The 16,739-nt window shown below is 39.9% G+C and overlaps 1 protein-coding gene across 3 annotated transcripts in view; it reads right to left on the reverse strand.

Moving 5' to 3' along the window:
- Positions 1 to 16,739, reverse strand: part of CRHR2 (corticotropin releasing hormone receptor 2) — a 161,355-nt gene that overhangs the window by 31,689 nt on the left and 112,927 nt on the right. For all 3 annotated transcript variants that reach the window (XM_026072312.1, XM_026072323.1, XM_026072327.1), the window contains 2 exons: positions 13,102 to 13,162; positions 6,400 to 6,472 (listed from right to left, as the gene is read on the reverse strand). In XM_026072312.1, coding sequence (XP_025928097.1) covers positions 6,400 to 6,472; positions 13,102 to 13,162 — 134 coding nt within the window. The remainder of the gene's footprint in view (positions 1 to 6,399; positions 6,473 to 13,101; positions 13,163 to 16,739) is intronic.

Here is a 16,739-nt window from a genome sequence, read left to right on the forward strand (position 1 = left end):
AGTGAAAAATTAAAGCATCTGTTTTCCCACTTTTATATGGCAAATCCACAGTATTTTTCAATTTCAGTTCAGCAGACATCACACAGGAAATTCTCCCTGCTTTGTTCACTGACTTGTAGCTCTATTTACAGCTATATTTTTTCTAGTCTGGTAGTCTGTGCTTCATGGCACTCTGCAGTACCCGGTGAACCATTTTTATAAACACTGGGCTGATTGCAGTCCCTCTTAAATGGTGTTGTTATACACCCTAAAAACATTACAAGATGAATCTAGATCAACTGGATGCTTTTTTCACAGCACTGACATTTTGAAGACCTGAAGGTCAAAACGATCATTACACTGATAAACAAGGACACAGAACTGGAAGAACTGTTAATTCCTACAGCTATTGTAAACAGTTATATTGAAACATCACTTTGCACAAGTGTGAAATACGCTCTCAAACAAGTTGTTACTATTCTTTTACTTCTTTTGGAAGCCAGTTACTGAAGCTTATTTGTATGAATGTTTGAAACCTTGCTACTTGTAGCTTAAACATATTCATGATCCTTATGATAATTTCCTTTTTGTCAATAATCCATTTAAGCTTAAGTAACTTCTTTCCCTTCTGTGACATATTTACAATGACTAACGTATCTTTCCACAGCTTTACTTTTGGAAAGCTAAGCAATCTCGGACATTTACTGCAACTTTCTCCATGACATGGTCTTACAGAACATCAAGAAGTGATTGCTCTGTCAGGTTCCGTAACTTGAAATTGAGCTGGACACTGTAAACAAAGGCATTTGGATGAATAAGACATAAAGGGGAAGAGCTGACATGGCTATTGTAAAGTCCTCTGAAAGGGTCATTGACTGAGGGGACAAGGGAGATCCAGCTAATGCAGCCTACTCAGACTTCCAAAAGGAATCCAAGGTGTTTCTCCAAAGGTTCCTACAGAAATTAAGTCGTTATAGGACTGGAGGGAAGCACGTCACATGTAAAAGTATAAGAAAGAAAGGGTAGAAACATATAGTCTGTTTTCTCAGTGGCAAGAGGCTACCAGTGGATCTGTACTATTCTACACAGTCTTCAATGAACCAGAAAAGGGAAGGAACTGTAGGCTGACAGCCAAGCTACTCAGGATAGCAAAAATAAAAGCTGATTGCAAYGAGCTGTAAGAGACTCACAATACTAAGTGACCAAGCAATAAAATGGCACATGAAATTGCATTATATAAAGGTAATGCAATGGGAAAGTAAAATAATCTTAACTGTACTTCAGAGTTATGAACTCTGTGTATTTTCACTTAGAAAAAAGACATTGGAATTATACTAGCTAGTTCCTTGAAAATTTCATCTCAGTTCCCACTAGTGCTCAGAAAAGGAGCAAAAAATGTTTGGAATTACTAGGAAAGAAAGGGAAAATAAAACAGAGAACATAATGCTGCTATAAAAATGCATTGGTGTGGTCACACCAAGAATACCATGGCAAGCTCTAGTCTTGCCACCTCAAAAATGCTACAGTAGAATTGCAACACAAAAAGAAGATGAGAGTATCAGTTATGGGATGGCTTCCATACAAGGAATACTTAAATAAACTCGAACTCTTAAGCACAGAAAAGAGATGATGAAGGCAGAAGATAACAGGGGTTTATGAAATCATGGAGCAAAATGGGGAAGGAGAGTAGGGACTGTTTTGTCATTGTCTTTTCCAACACAAGAGGCAGGGGGAAGCAACTGACAATAACAGCTGGTGGCTAAAAGTAAACAAAGGGAGATATTTTCTTATTAAACTTGAAATTGAACCGTGGAACTCATTTCCACAGAATACTGTCCGTATTTAAAGTTCACTGGGATTCAAAATACAGTGAAAAAAATTAATTGGAAAGAACCATCAGCAAAAATTCCATGTAAGGACACCTTTTAAGGCTTAAGAAGTCTCTTTGCTCCAACCTACTCGAGGATGGGAGATTATTCTAGGGCTGTATTACCACACTCTTGCTATATTTTTATTTCCTTTCCTACACACCTGCTATTGCCCACTCTTGAAGAGAGATACTGGGCAAGAAGAACTTCTGGTCTGAGTTACTGTGGCCAATTTTATGTTCTAAGGCAGTGTGCCTTTTAGGAAGACATCCAGTTTCAATGTAAAGCTACTGCAGACACACAGCAATTCATCGTTACTGATTAGCTCATCACATAGACCACTTCAGTACACACGTCAGTTGTTTCCTGGGCAAAATTCCACGCTGCTGTAAGGATGAGCCCATCTTCTTAAGGACACTTAACTCTTCTACAGCACTTGTCATTCAGGGATCTGAAAGCATTTYACAAAGGACAATAAGTACCATTAAGCTTGCTTTGTAGCTGGGGAAACTGAGACCTAGAGTAGCAATGTAAGTTGTTCAAAGGCAAATAGCTGATGAAGGCAGGGACAGAAGCAAAATCCAGGTCTTCCTTTCAGCTCAAATACCAGCCTATGTCAGCAGTTAATTGGTTGTGGTGAACTATTTTCAAGTGGACCCAAAAACAGAGGCTAGAAAATTGTTAAGTTCTCAAGCACAAGGAAAAAAAAAATCTATTAAAGCTGAATGTAAAGTTTGAACAGCCTAAATATTTGAGTTAATGAGCTGGGGAGCCTTAGATCTGCCTGCCCGAGAAACTGAAATGTTAATACWATCTTAGCTCTGAGAAATATTGCAGAGCAGTTCATTTCGAGGGTCAGTTCACAACAGTGGTTATTGAGAAAAAAAGCAGCTCAGTTAGCTGCCGCCGTTGCTTCTTGTCTGAGGGTCTTCCTCTGATCTTGCTGTATTTTCATGGTTCACCAGTTCTTTGACAGGGACTATATTTAAAATTGTAAGAAATGTATTTTTCTTAATAAATTCATGCTGAAATTCAGTTCTGGGGAATGCATTTCTAGCCCTTCTCCCCTTAGGGGCAAAACCCTAACCTTCAGGCAAGGATGTAGCATCAAAACCTATTATGCCATTCTGAGGAAAGAAACCAGAATCAAAAATTCATTAATTCCAACAGAAAATGCCTAATAGAGTGAATTTTCTARCGCTATCAGAAACTGAATTTCAAAGCATCCAATGCGCTGGATGGCTAGATCTCTCCTGGCATATGTTCAAACAAAAATCCATTCAGGAATGAAACAAAAAAGGATGATTAACTACATTTTCTCCCTCACATTTTTCTCAGTAAAGAGACGGGTTTGTTGCACAAGATACAGGTTCAGCATTTATACCCAGAGCTTCCTTTGTCAAGATTCTGGTTTCTTCTAAAGACAAATAGGAAAGCAATCAAACAAATTGTGTACTGACTGTTCAAAATGCTCAAACCCTGAGACTTAAGCTGAGAATAATATAGTTTAAGGATGAACTTGAGGACTGCAAAACTTGAGGATCAAAAGGGCTTTATTTTTGGCCAATCTGCATTTTCCCAGGGCAGATCAGAATTCCTGCATGACCTGTTTCTTGGTGTTATGCCATTTTGTACTGTAGCAGTTCAAAGAATAGAGGGAAGGAAATGAGAAATTGAGAGCATTGGAAGTAATTTTTGACAGACTAAATCATCCTGTCTTTCAAAGAGACTCAGGCTCTTTAGAAGTAGGTTTTAGCCTTCTGTTGCTGAAAATAAGAAGAGTTTAATCATATCGCCACTAGCCAGTATAATGATGGCTCCTGAACATCCAGTCATGCTACCATTGTTTAATAAGTAACTAAAACTCAGCTGAGCTGTACATCTGGCACTTGGTTCTTAACTAACCAAAAATGTACAATTCTCTGAATTAGCCAAGACCTCTTTCTCTAGGAGTGAAACCAATTTTAACTGCCCCATGCTGAGTGTTCACATGTGGACAGGTACTGGATTTTAATGGAATTATGACAGCTTTTAGACTGAGGTAATTGGATTTTATGCCAGACCCTTCTTTAGGAAATAATATTAATTTCTTCTAGTAACGTTCATGTCACTTTATCTTCCCAGAAGCACACTGGGATAGTTCTCCCACAGAATTTTCCTGGAYGTTCTTTGGTAAAACACAAACTTCTGTTTACCCACCATTTTAAATTCTTCATTAATTCAAATCCAACTCATTAATTGTGACTGAAAGAGGTCACAAAATTGTATTATCTTTGAAATCTTTGCCTCTTCTATTTCTGGTGGCCTTTGTCCACCAGAGGGAAGAGAAAAGCAGGCAGCTGGATTTAGCCCTTTGTCCCTCTCTACATTAAGGCAGAAGCATATCGACGTACTGGGGGGAGATGACTGTGTTGCCCTGGGTACATGGCAGATGTCAAACTTCAGTGCTCTTCATGCAACTTCTTCTCATAGCATCCTTGAAAGAATCAGTAACTCCAACAATAATAAGCGATGCTTGAGTCATTATATATGATTTGATTTGACTTGCATAAGGATCATAAAATGAGTCTGTCTAGTTCCTTCAGCACACAGTAGAGCCATGTATTTTTAATTATAAACACAAGACTTAACTGCCAGTAAAAAAAAAAAATGCATTTTTCAAAATTGTATTTTGGCAATCAGGGGAATATTGTAACATGAGTTTTCTGATTTGCGTTTTAGACTAAATTTTCAGAGAACTCTTTTCCTCACTCAGCAATGCTTTATGTTGGGAGCAACCATAAGGGAAGTGAAAAAATGGGCTTGCCCTTATGATTTTCTTAAATTGTATCAGCTGTTCCCCATTCCACAGTGCAATTACTGTTGTTATCTCATTAGCACTTTAATTAGAGCTCAAGCGGAAAAGTTCAATTCACAATGTCAATTCAGGGCAGTACATTTGGGGCATGATCAGAGCTGGGTTTGGTTATTGGCTGGGTTTGGTTACTGTCTCAGCTCTAGCTTCAGAGCTGTTCTAAATTAGAGACAGACATAATGGTCTGCATATAAAGAGGCAGCCTCTAACTGTACCTTTATTTTCTGTGCTTGTTTGTGGTCTTTACATTGAAAGGGCTTTCTGGGGAAGAACAAGGTTATTCTCATGACTCTGAACTATGTATTGTATTTGCTGGTGATCCCATACAAGAAATTTACAGACCTTGTTGATTGTCAGAGGGAGGTGAAGGGGTTATGGTTCACAGTTCAGCCCTCTAGGCAATGCTATGAAAACTAAATGCGCTGAGTATTGCAAGCTTACTACCTTGTGAAGTCTAAACAGGATTTGCTTGTAAGTAAGTGTCTGTACCAATGAGTGAATTTACTGTGAAGCCATTTGTACTTTTGTGGTGGCTCCCTTGGTGACATACACACCAGCAATTTTTCTCTCCTTAGCATGCAAAGAAAATATTTTTTACATGAAAATGACTTTTTACAACCATTTTTTCCCCCCTTCACCTGCACACAATATGATGTTTGCTGCATCTTAACAATTAGCACAAAAAATAGTTCTCCTGATTTCAGTTTGGGAATCGTTCCATTTAGTAGCTGGGTTCCTAGGCAACAGAGAAGCTGTTTTTGTGCTGAATCACATGAGAGGTATAGCACTGACAAGGTGATCTTAGGCAGTGTGCTTCTAAGCCTTGAAAAGCTGACAGTGGCTGCCTGTTCTGGAGTCTTTGTGCCTTGTCCATAAGGGTTGGGGTGGCAAAGGGGAAAGCTCTACCCATTCTAGGTTCCCTGGGTGGGGGAACTCCATCGAGACCTGGGAATTCTTTGTCAGGACAACTGCCTCCTTGCTAGTTGATTTTTACCACAAAGGGATGGAAAAGTAGAATCGGCTCTTTCAACATTATCCTTTCTAATTGCATTGGCCTTTCCCATCCATGCCCAGTATTGTCTGGGAAAACATCACTGCATTTTAGTTGGAGGTTCAACATGGTTTATGAATGAACTTCCACTCTTTCTGTGCCCACTGTTGGTTGGCACTGGGAACAGATTGCTGGACAGAGAAACAGCTTGTTAATTGTAGGCTGCACTGAGAAGGAAATTAGAAAGAAGAAAGCTAACAAATACACTGTAACAATGGGAATGAAGAAGATGCAGCTGACTATACAAGAAGATGCATTTTGTTACTGCAATTACCACATTGTTCTAATAATGTGTATGACGGAAGTGCCCTAGTTCTCAAGAGCCTCAAGTGGAGGAGCAGATATTGTAACACTTCTACTGTTTTTTGAACATTTTTCCTTCTAGGTCTCAAAACACTCTACAAAGGAAGGCAAACAAAATAACAGAGAGCTGAAAAGAATGACCTAATGTCAAGGAAACTACCAAAAACAGATCAGCAATTATGACTTTAAGTGTTAGCTACTGTGGCATCTTGAGAGAATAGCTGAGGACGTTTGATATTATTTGTCTTATTTTATATAAAAATAGATGTGGAACATCATCGGTGCCTATCAAATCATCCCTCTATGGAAGATGGTAGTGTCCTTCCACCAACACACATTCTTACCAGAAGAACAAGAATCACTGGCCCTTGATATATGTAGTCGATATACTTTCCYGGTTCTTTTCCAAACCAGCATCTGTAAGAAACAAAACAAATAATAGAATCATTTATAAATGGCAATTCTTTTAGAGGGACTATACTGTCAAGGACACCATAGAGAGATGTGCCCTTATGCCCCTGAGTTGTTTAATTATGTACACAATAGGCAGCTGATTGAGTTTTCTGCTACAAAGTCTTCTATTTGGACACAGATATGAGCCCCATTTTCCCCTCCCTTTATGTTCCCACTATGTTTCTGGCTATTGCCCCTGTAAATATTTCCAAGAAATGTGAGAACCCACTATAAGAAAGTGCAGAAGATGTATCCTTTTGGATCTGTAAAAAAGAATGAAATAAATATTCTTTGGAGGGAAAAAAAAAATCTTTTAATGTATCACAGTGCCCATAGACACTTCAATTCCAGAAAGTAAGGGCCTGCTGCTGTAGCAAATGTTTCTCAAGCTCTGTGTAAATAAGATACTGGATGAATAAGGAGTTCATCTCATTGGCTTTGAATCATTCTGGAGACCACAAAATCCAGCATGCAATACAGAGACCTTTTTTGAAGCTAGGAAAAACCTGATCCAACACTTCCGAAAGGAAATGAACTTAACTTGGGCAAACAAAATCATAGGTAAAGTGCTGGGCCTCAAACTAGCAGAAAGCCTGGATGTGTCATGTGTGACTGAGTCCTAACTTGACTTTCACTAATAGCAAACGTTTTTCTCCCTGCTGTGTTATACAACAGACTATGCCTGTGCTTTCACAGTGACCCATACTGATATTCATTCCATGCCCTTAATTGAGAGAAATAAATTAGTTATATTTATGCTAGTAAATTAACCAGAAACAGGACTCAGGCCTGGACTCGATCATTTACTGGACAACCATTGTCCTTGGTTCAGTTTTGGCCCCAGTCAAACAATGGCCAACTCCCAAACATTTCCTGGGGAACAAATCTGGAGTTAGCATGAGCCAGAGACCATTCCCAATAGTCTACAAACTTCACATACTGTGATTTGGAGGCCAAGACAGTTTAATAATATGGATGTGAGCCACTCTATGCCATTTAGCCTCCAGCCTCAGGAAAGATTCTGGCCCAGGTAATTTACTAGTATAGATATAGCCACAAAGCCTAGATCTTCCTTCTCCCAAGCACAGACAACTTTGCTGTCATAACCCTGTATCGTCTCAGTCATTGGAGCTCCAGATCTTGTCACTTAGGAGGTAGATTTTGGAGTTCAAGTGTCTGAGTTTTTTCCTGTCTTCGTGGATGCCACATAGTGAGTCTATATAGGCAAAAATGATGGCTTCCCTGTGTTTGCCTTGTCTCATAAGATAAGCTTGATACTGCTGCAGACATGAAAACAAGAGCAGTTCCCAAGCTAAGGACACCATGGAGACAAATGCAGATTTGCACTTTTACAGACATTCAAGAAATAACATTTGTTGCCTCAAAGAGGTTACAATCCATAAGACAGGACTTTGCAAGTACATGAGGCAAACAGAGATAAGGAAAGTGATGACCCAAATGATGTTATTTTTAAATCATGTAATAGTCAAAAAGCCTATCTTTCTCCAGAATGGGTTGCTTGTGAAAACAGAAGGAGCTACTTGCYTATTGCAAAATGCTGTTATTGAACTGAATGTACAGAAATACTGAGAATTGCAGCAGGTTTCTAGGAGAACAGTTCACTATCACACAATTGTTTTTTCTTTCCTTGGCTCAATGTCTACATCTTTTTAAGTTCCAACTGAATGAGAGGGCTTTGAATATTTTATAGATATAAAACATGACTGTTATTCCCTGTTGCACTGACTGCAAATTAGTGTAAACTGGTAATTTTGCAACTAATCTTTCAAAATTTGGCACTGAGAACAGGACTTGGAATAAAATACTTCCTGTGGCCCAAGTTATTATCCAAGAAGAATCCCCAAGAGAGCCTTAAATGAATGAAACTGATTTTTTGGATTAAGGAGATGGAAAGATGTGAAGAAAAAGGAATTGCAAGATATGCCAAGGAAGGAAACATAACTCTCCGGAAGTTGCAAGACCTAGATTTGAGGGAGGTTGTTGAAGGGCACTTTGGGAGAACTATTAAAGATTGTCTGAAATTCAGAGAACCAAGAGCTATTAGAAAAGGAGTTTCTGGGAAGCTGGCTGTTCTAGCAGAAGAATCCAAATGATACTAATAAGGAAACAGACTGGGCATGTGGCAGAACTCAGTGGGCTAACACAAGTCAGCAGAGAATTTGCAGTGGGGCTAGTGGAGCAGAAAGGAGGTTCTGGGCCAAAGGCAGCTCATTGTTCTTTGGAATTTAAATACCACTTAGCGTAAGACCATATTTAGAAGCAGAATACTAACATTTATTATTCAAAACCCAGTATCAGAACAAGGTTCCACTGAGTGATGGATCACACATATACACACACATACTTTCATACAATTTGAGGAGACAAAGATGTGGCCAAGGGTAGACTTCTGCAACATAGGCATCTCCATGTAAGCTAGATGCTCCAGGCTCTGTTTGGAGTTAGTGCAGAAAAAAAGGCATTTCTAGGTTGATGTTTATCTCATTAGGAAATAAATAAAACAGGTCTGTTAAATTGCTATCTAAATATTTCTAATTCTGCCCATTAACTCTCAAGAGAGTCAAGGGTGACAGTCCAGATATATGACAACGACATATATATCTGCATTTGATTAGCTGTATCTCAGATTTACAGTCTAACTGTTCAGATTGGGACCTTAGCTGGGATATTGCAATATGGACACAGTGCGACTCTGACTTCTCTGCCTGTCATCTTAACTCTTACCGATTATTCCTGCAATGAAATCAGCACCACACATTTCTTTAAAACCAAGCAGACAGAAACCTTAAACACTCACAGTACTTGCTGCATCAGAATTTTAATTCCAGCTGTGTGAAATTACTCATAAAAGCCATTTTCTTTTCTATTTTTCTAGCTCTGAAAGAATAAGCAAACACTCCCTGGATGTTGAAGAGAACCATGTATGAAGACAGTTCTAATTAGGCTCAGAGATATATGAACACATTTCTACTGAAAAACACTAATTAATATTCTTCATGGTTCTGATAGTTCTTTATATAACAAAAAAAATACTGGTTTTATCATTATTGTTAATGAGATTTTACTAATATTCTTCCTATCAACTGTTCATCAGTGAAATTGCTACGCTAATATCTCTTAAATATCTGTGTATTTTTTACTGAGATTTAATAGTACATTTTTCAGAGAATTGTCAGATTCTGCTAAAGAACTGCAAAACCTCAGACAAGATATTTGCCACAGTACCAATTATATTTACCTCACTACACAGAAAAAATGCAAAAAAAMCCCCTAACGAGCCAGCTGAAGCACTTTTTTAGTATTCTTCTTATGCACTATTTTTGCAATTTTAAGCTATTTTGAGCTATAGAACTTGAACCCTAGTACAACCTCCAACCAACTTCAGTTACAGTTCAAATGCATTCTCAGCTAAAGAACAGAAGACTCACATTTTGTCCTGGATTATAGACTGTCCATTGGGATATCCAAACAGACTGGGAGGTTGCAGAGTGTATGTTTTTTAAGTTTGTCTCCAATTTGCTAGGTCTAACCACATGGGGGACCCACGAGTGATTTTCCCAGTGGTCAGGAAAAACTGAACCAGGATGACTGGGGAGAGTAGCCTATCTTGGCAATACCGGTTTCTCAAAGCCTGGAATTAATTTTCATTCTTCTGTCTATATTTGCACACACTTACGGAATTCAGATTAAAGACATGATTTCAATATCATCCCAATCCCAGCACAGGGAAAGGATTCTGCAAATGTCACAAAGTTTAGTCCAAATTGTCCAGATGGCTAATACAGAATGGAGTGAAGAGAAAAACAGACGATTAGTTAAATACTCACACACTCGCATCATACGCAGATGCACCAGAGGTGCGTTTCAGCATGTACTTTAGTGTGACTGYTTAGGAGAATCTGCCACTTTCCTCAGACCAGAAGGAAGTGAGCAGGAGCTATCTGGAGTATCATGTGACTGCACACATTTAATACTTGAGAAGATGCCAGAATATTTATGACAATTGACAAGTCCTCAGCAAGCATGTCCTCTCGTGTTTTGCTTCAGCTCATTTACTTCACTGAGTCACCCCTGCATATGACATTACTATAAATGTGAAAAGCAGATTTTATTCAATAGTCTTTGCCTTACAGGTTAATGCTTTTACCAGCTCTTCATTTACAAGAGCTCTGCCCTGTTTCTCTGGATGCATTTGTTAGATCAAAGGAATGACACTGTTGAAGCATCCCATTTTGGCTTCTCAAGCAGAGTGATGAAGTACAYGATTCCTGGCCCCACAGCTGACACTCAGCAATACAGTGCTGAGGTTTCAGGCTGCTACACCTCACACTATAGTAAATGAGAGCCAAAAGGACTTTCTCAATGCACAATACATTTGCAGCAACTGTGATATGCAGTGAGGACGTGTGTGAATATTTCACTCCGAGACAAACATTAGTTTAAAGACAGAAAGGTGAAAACATCCCAAAGCATTAGGTTTAGTCGGCCTGATCGACAAAGAGTAACCTGGCACCTCCCTTCTTAGCAAGTGTGTAAGGCAAAAAGGCATGATGTATGTGAGTTAGAGTGTAGAGATTTGTCTGTACTTAAATTTAAAACTGAACTTAAAAGCACAAGCCCCTTTTGATAATCCATCACCAGAGCAGAGGGCTTGATCCTAGGGACTCAGTAGGAACAACCTGGCTGCTAAACACCATTCTGCATACCAAAGAGGATCACTCCATTTTTCTCACTCTGCTGTTTGTATTTTGCATCCTCCTTTCTTCTGTAATGCTACACTGTTCAGGATATGCACTGGTGAAAGGTAGCACACATACCTATATACATCTCATGTCATTTTTTTATATCAATGATGTAGCAGGGTGAGATTCTTTTGCATTCGCTTTACAGGCATACAGATGATGATGGAAGGAGGCACTGGTAAAGATGGTGCAGTGCTTTCTGCATCTATGCACCCTGTGTGCAGTCTGATCACAGATGTTATGGCATGTGTCAATCAGGTGTCCTGCTTTCCCTTATTTCTCTTGAGAGTGATGACCAGTCTTCCAAAACAAGGTGTCCAAAACTTTGTGTTCAACCAGATCACTCACATCAGGAATGTTTCGTGTGTATCACCACTATTAAAGCATATGGTGTTTTGCCTCTTCTGGGTTTCAAGGCACAAGTTTTGTTTTGTGCTGGTTAAGCTGACTAGTTCTTTCAGCTCTGTCCTAGCTTCAGCACAATGAGACAGCTCCCACACTGACCCAGCTTGTGCAAGGTAACAACTCTGAAGAACCTGACCATGAAGCAGACCCAGAATTCTGCAATCTTTTCCCTACACAGGACGAAGCAGTTCTGCAAGCACAGAAATCAAGGAAATCTGGTGACCTAAGGTTATCTCCCAGGGCTTCTTGACATGGATGCCTGAGGAAACAGGTTCCAAATGAAGTTTTTACTGACATTTTGAGACTGAAAATGTGATTTCTGCTGCGTGATTACTGTAGGCAGGGCTGAGATTACACAAAACTTTTCAATCAATCAGTGAAAGGTGTCCAGGTGTGGCCAGTATGCATAACCCCTAGATTATGATCATGGTCACCACTAAGGCTACAGAAGAGAGACTGGTCAAGGGTTCAAACATTCATGGGAAGTATGGAAGATGGACTTAATAGGACAGGACAGAATTCCTCTCTTCTTAATGTAGATGCCTTCAGCATGGATGCCCATAGCTGAGCTAGTCATCCTATCCATCACCCTTATTGTCAGGAGAGAGAAATAGTGCTTGGAAGTCTAACTCATCCAACCTACTTGGTACATCTCCTTCAGCATGAGATGAAGCACACCCTTGTTTTGACTGATCACTGCTAGTCATAAGAGACCACTGATTAGTGCAGATGGTGAGACCTACGAGGCAGACGCTAAAGTTTAATCAGATGAGCTCCAGACAGAAAGACAGGGTAGTGACGTGACAAAGAGACTCACAGAGAAAAAGATTTTTTAAGGTTAGAGAGGGAAGCTGTATGGGATCAGATAATAGACATCGATCCAGAAACTAGCAAAAAGCACAATCAGAGCCAAATCTGACCAGTATTGATGTTTGGGGGGAAAAAAACAAAGCACAGATGCCTCTTTATCTCCTGTACTATTCAATTTTGTGCACTTGTTGCTTCCATTTGGGAAAGCCAGAAACAGAAATGCAATAAATTCCAGGCATAAGACTGTTATTGGCAGACTGAAAACTGAATCCTGCACACCCAGGAGGCTAAGTCCTTTAAGCTCAATGGCAATTTTTACCAAGGCCATACCCATGCAAAACTCCCATAGAAGGAGACGACCCTGATTGTAAATCATGTATAAAGCTATGAAATGAGAACTTCAGGGTTTGGACAAGGAGATCTGGGAGAGGCTTTATATTTCCAAGAGTTCATTCAACCAGGGCTCTGAACTTTGAGATGGTTTCAGTTTGAATGGAATGATTTGACCTCTCCTTTTTCCTATATCAGCCTCATTTCTGAATCATCAGTTCAACCTGGATGCATTTGCTAATCTATTTAGAGCGCTATATAAATGCAAATGTTAATATCACTTACTGTTCATTTTCATAATATAGTTTGCCAATGGCCCAGGCAATGATGATTGGGCAAGGAATACCTGCAACAACAGCAAAAAATCAAGAGTTAATCACAATCGAGGTATATATGGATGAATTAGATGTAGATACAGATTTATATAAAGATAGGAGAGTCTTGGCTAATGGACTGGAAGACTCTAAAGACAACTTATCATATCTTAGCTGATATATCTGAGACATTGCAATTGCTAAAACCTCTTTATGTACAAAAAAAATTCACCCCAACAAGAAAAAAACCTCTAGTATCAGTAAGACAAGTTAATACATTTCATAGCAAACACACACATATATGCCTCTATTTCCACWTAAGCAACCGATCAGAACTGTTTTGCTGACTTACAGGAAATTTTCGTCCCTTTTCATTTTCCTGCAGTTGATATGGCAAAGTCTTAAAGACAGCATTGGGAGATGCATGTTGTTTAGGTTTTTATTTTCCAGTCTGCAAGAAGCTTGTAAATGTATTGGGCTCTTCGGATGAAACCCATTTTCAACATTTTAGTGGGAACTTCTGTACTTGAATCTTCCCTGTGAAACAGGATGATGGGAAAGAATCTCTTGATATCTTGCTATATGTGCATTCATTTGTTTTTTGCCCTCTCTAAACCATCCAGTTTCTTTTAGCCTTTTATATGTTATTCTGCTTCCTATGATATGCAGTGTGTTCTGTCCCTGCATCTAAGTTCTTATCAAGCCCATGCATTTGCTTTATAAGGCTCGCTTTCTCAGTTGTATTTAGAAGTTTTACAGTAAACACACCAGCACTCCCTGAGAATGCAATACTATTGCGGTAGATGAGGTGCATTTGTACACTTCATGTCTCTGCAGCGCCACTTCCTCTGCTTTTCATTTCTATTATTATATAAATCTCAACTGTTACTTCAGTCTCATATCCAGAGCCTTGACCTTGCTGTTCTAGGCCTTCAGAGTCCAGCTGGTTTCAAGGGGAAGACCTTCTTGCTGGAGTAGAAAATTGGAGGTGAGCAAAAGTCAGGAAAGCTGACCTTCCGACACAAACCTTTTGCGGGAAACAGGGCCTTTTTCAACCATGCATTCCCCRGGTGAAGTCTGGATTTATGTCAGAGTTGGAAGAGGAGAGTTTCCTGTCTGCATTTCCCCTTTACCTTTAACCTGTCACCTCACTCAGGCAAAAAACAAACAGCAAAACAAACATCTCCAGCTCCATTCCTCATTCCAGCTCCCAGATTCATGTCCCTCTGAAATCATTGCTACTCTAAGGCTAATGCACAGGCAGAGGCCCAGATTCAAGGACCCTCACTGGTACCTGCTTCTTTCCCACTGGAAGCAACATGACTTAAGCCCTCATGTAGGAGCCAGTATGGCCAGGTATCTAACCCTGCCCAGTTGTTGTCTCTTCTGTTGGAAACGAAGGCTTTAAAGAGATGAAGAAGTATGGAAACAGCACTGCAAAACAGCAGGGATGGGACTGAATTGCTGAGTAGTCRTTTTAACCTCAGCAAGAATCGTAGTACAGTTCTGATTTCCTGCCCCATAATGGTGGGGCTCTTGTGCCCTGTAAGTGATTATATTGTCTCCTTTCTTGTTCATCAGTGACTCACAGTCAGGTGCACTTTGTTCCCTCATGCCCTTGCTAGTGAACATGAACAGTATAGCCATATCCTTTCTGCTGGAGAAGAGAATTTTACTTTTCCTTGTGAAGGAAGATCAGGGAATTGAGAATGAAGATGGTAAAAGATGAAGCATATGGGAAGGCAAACCCAAGCCCAAAAGCACTCAAGAGGGTGAGAGGAAAAATATATTCTGCACACAGCACTCCTGCATTTGTAAGCAGAGACCGAGAGGTCCCTGGGTGAGATAGAGAGATAAACTTCAGGGCACCAATCCAGTCAGGAGTTTGAGAGAGCTGTGTAAGCAGCCGATTTTCCAGTTTGGTGACAAAATTGAAAAATGTTGAAAAAAATCTGAATCAATTCCCCACATAAACATTTTCTTTCTACTGTAATAACTCTACTTTCCTCCCATTCCATATTGGATTGAATGACATATTTTGTTTTTAAAGCATTTTCTGCCTTTAGAACTGAAATTCAATTGCTCAATTCTGAAATGAAGCAGCATTTCTGAATAAAATGCCATTCTACCTTTAGAAAAGAAAACCTTTGTGATCTTTTTTCCACACTTCTTTTTCAACAGAAAAGAATTGACAAATTCACTAGTTCTGCTTGACCCCAGATTTTACATTCAAGAGGACAAGCTTCCTCCAGGGAGTTTGTTTTGCCAAACCCCTCCTGGCTAAGTCCAAACCATGGAAATGTTGGGTGGAAAGGAGCTTTGAGAGTCTCTAGTCCAAAATCCTGATCAAAGTAGGATTATCACTAAAAATATATCAGCTCAAACATGGCTTTGCCTTTCTGAATGTTGAATACCTCCAGGGTCAGAGATTCCACCACTTCTCCAGGTCATCTGTTCCAGTGTTGTATTACCTTTCTGGTGAAGAAATTTTTTCCTAATGTTCAACTTGAACCTCCTAATTTGAGATTTGTGGCCATTGCCCCTTGTTATACCATCTGCTACTACTAAGAAGAGTTTGGCTCCATCATCTTTGTAACTGCCCTTAAAAATATTTCTAGACACTTATCAGATCCCTCCTTAGCCTCCTGTCTGCCAGACTAAACAAGCTCAGCTCCCTCAGCCTCACTTTATATGTCCTGTCCTCTAGACCCTTGACCACTTTAGTAGCCTTCTACCGGGTAAACTCCAGTTTTTCCACTTCCCTCTTGACCTAAGAGGCCCAAAACTGAACACAGTATTCCAAAAGGTRGCCTTAGAAAAGCTGAGTAGAAGGGATTAATAACTCAGTCTGCTGGCCACTCTCCTAGTGTAGCCATATATGTGGTTACCTTATTCAAGAYGAGAGGGCACTTCTGGCTCATATGCAGCCTGGCATCCACTGTAACCTTCAGGTCCTTTTCAGTAGGGCTGCTACTCTGCCAGGTGGTTCCCAGGCTGTACTGATGGATCAGCCAATATTGATGCAGCTAGGGAAAAGGAGCAGCCTTTGCTCTAGCCCAGGCTGGTACAGCAGAAATGAGGTAACAGGGCAAGAAGAGAGTCATTTTTCTGTCTTTGAGTAGCCACAGGGATAGTACAAAGAGGACCTGTGAGCCCTGTTAAGGGATGTTTTCTAGGAACAAACCCTTCAGCAGCCCAAAAGACAGCTATAAGACTGGACTGGCAGGTAATTAGGCCTCTCTTCTAGTCAGATTGTCACTTAGAAGTGTCTCATCTGTCTCTTGAGACTGTAGTCCACAAGGCATGGACAGTGTCTCTTCTGATTCAGGCTGTGTTGAGCAGCAGTGTATAAGGGGATGTGATCAGTATTTTGCTGACCAAAGTGAAAGGGAGAGGGTATGAACTGCTGCATTCCCAAAATGCTGAGCCTGGGCATTCTTTTTCTTTTCCTTCCTTAAGACCAAGTACCTCAGGATCTAAATGAAGAAGATAATAGAAATCCATGTCATCACCACCATGAAGAACTAAATCTGATCTCATGTTGTTCTGACATGAAGTTGGGTTTGAATGTCAGATTTCACCACACTGGGATTTTTCAAGTTTATTATT

The sequence above is a fragment of the Apteryx rowi genome, unplaced genomic scaffold (assembly GCF_003343035.1).
Source record: "Apteryx rowi isolate R43461 unplaced genomic scaffold, aptRow1 scaffold_109, whole genome shotgun sequence".
Classification (NCBI taxonomy): Eukaryota; Metazoa; Chordata; class Aves; order Apterygiformes; family Apterygidae; genus Apteryx; species Apteryx rowi.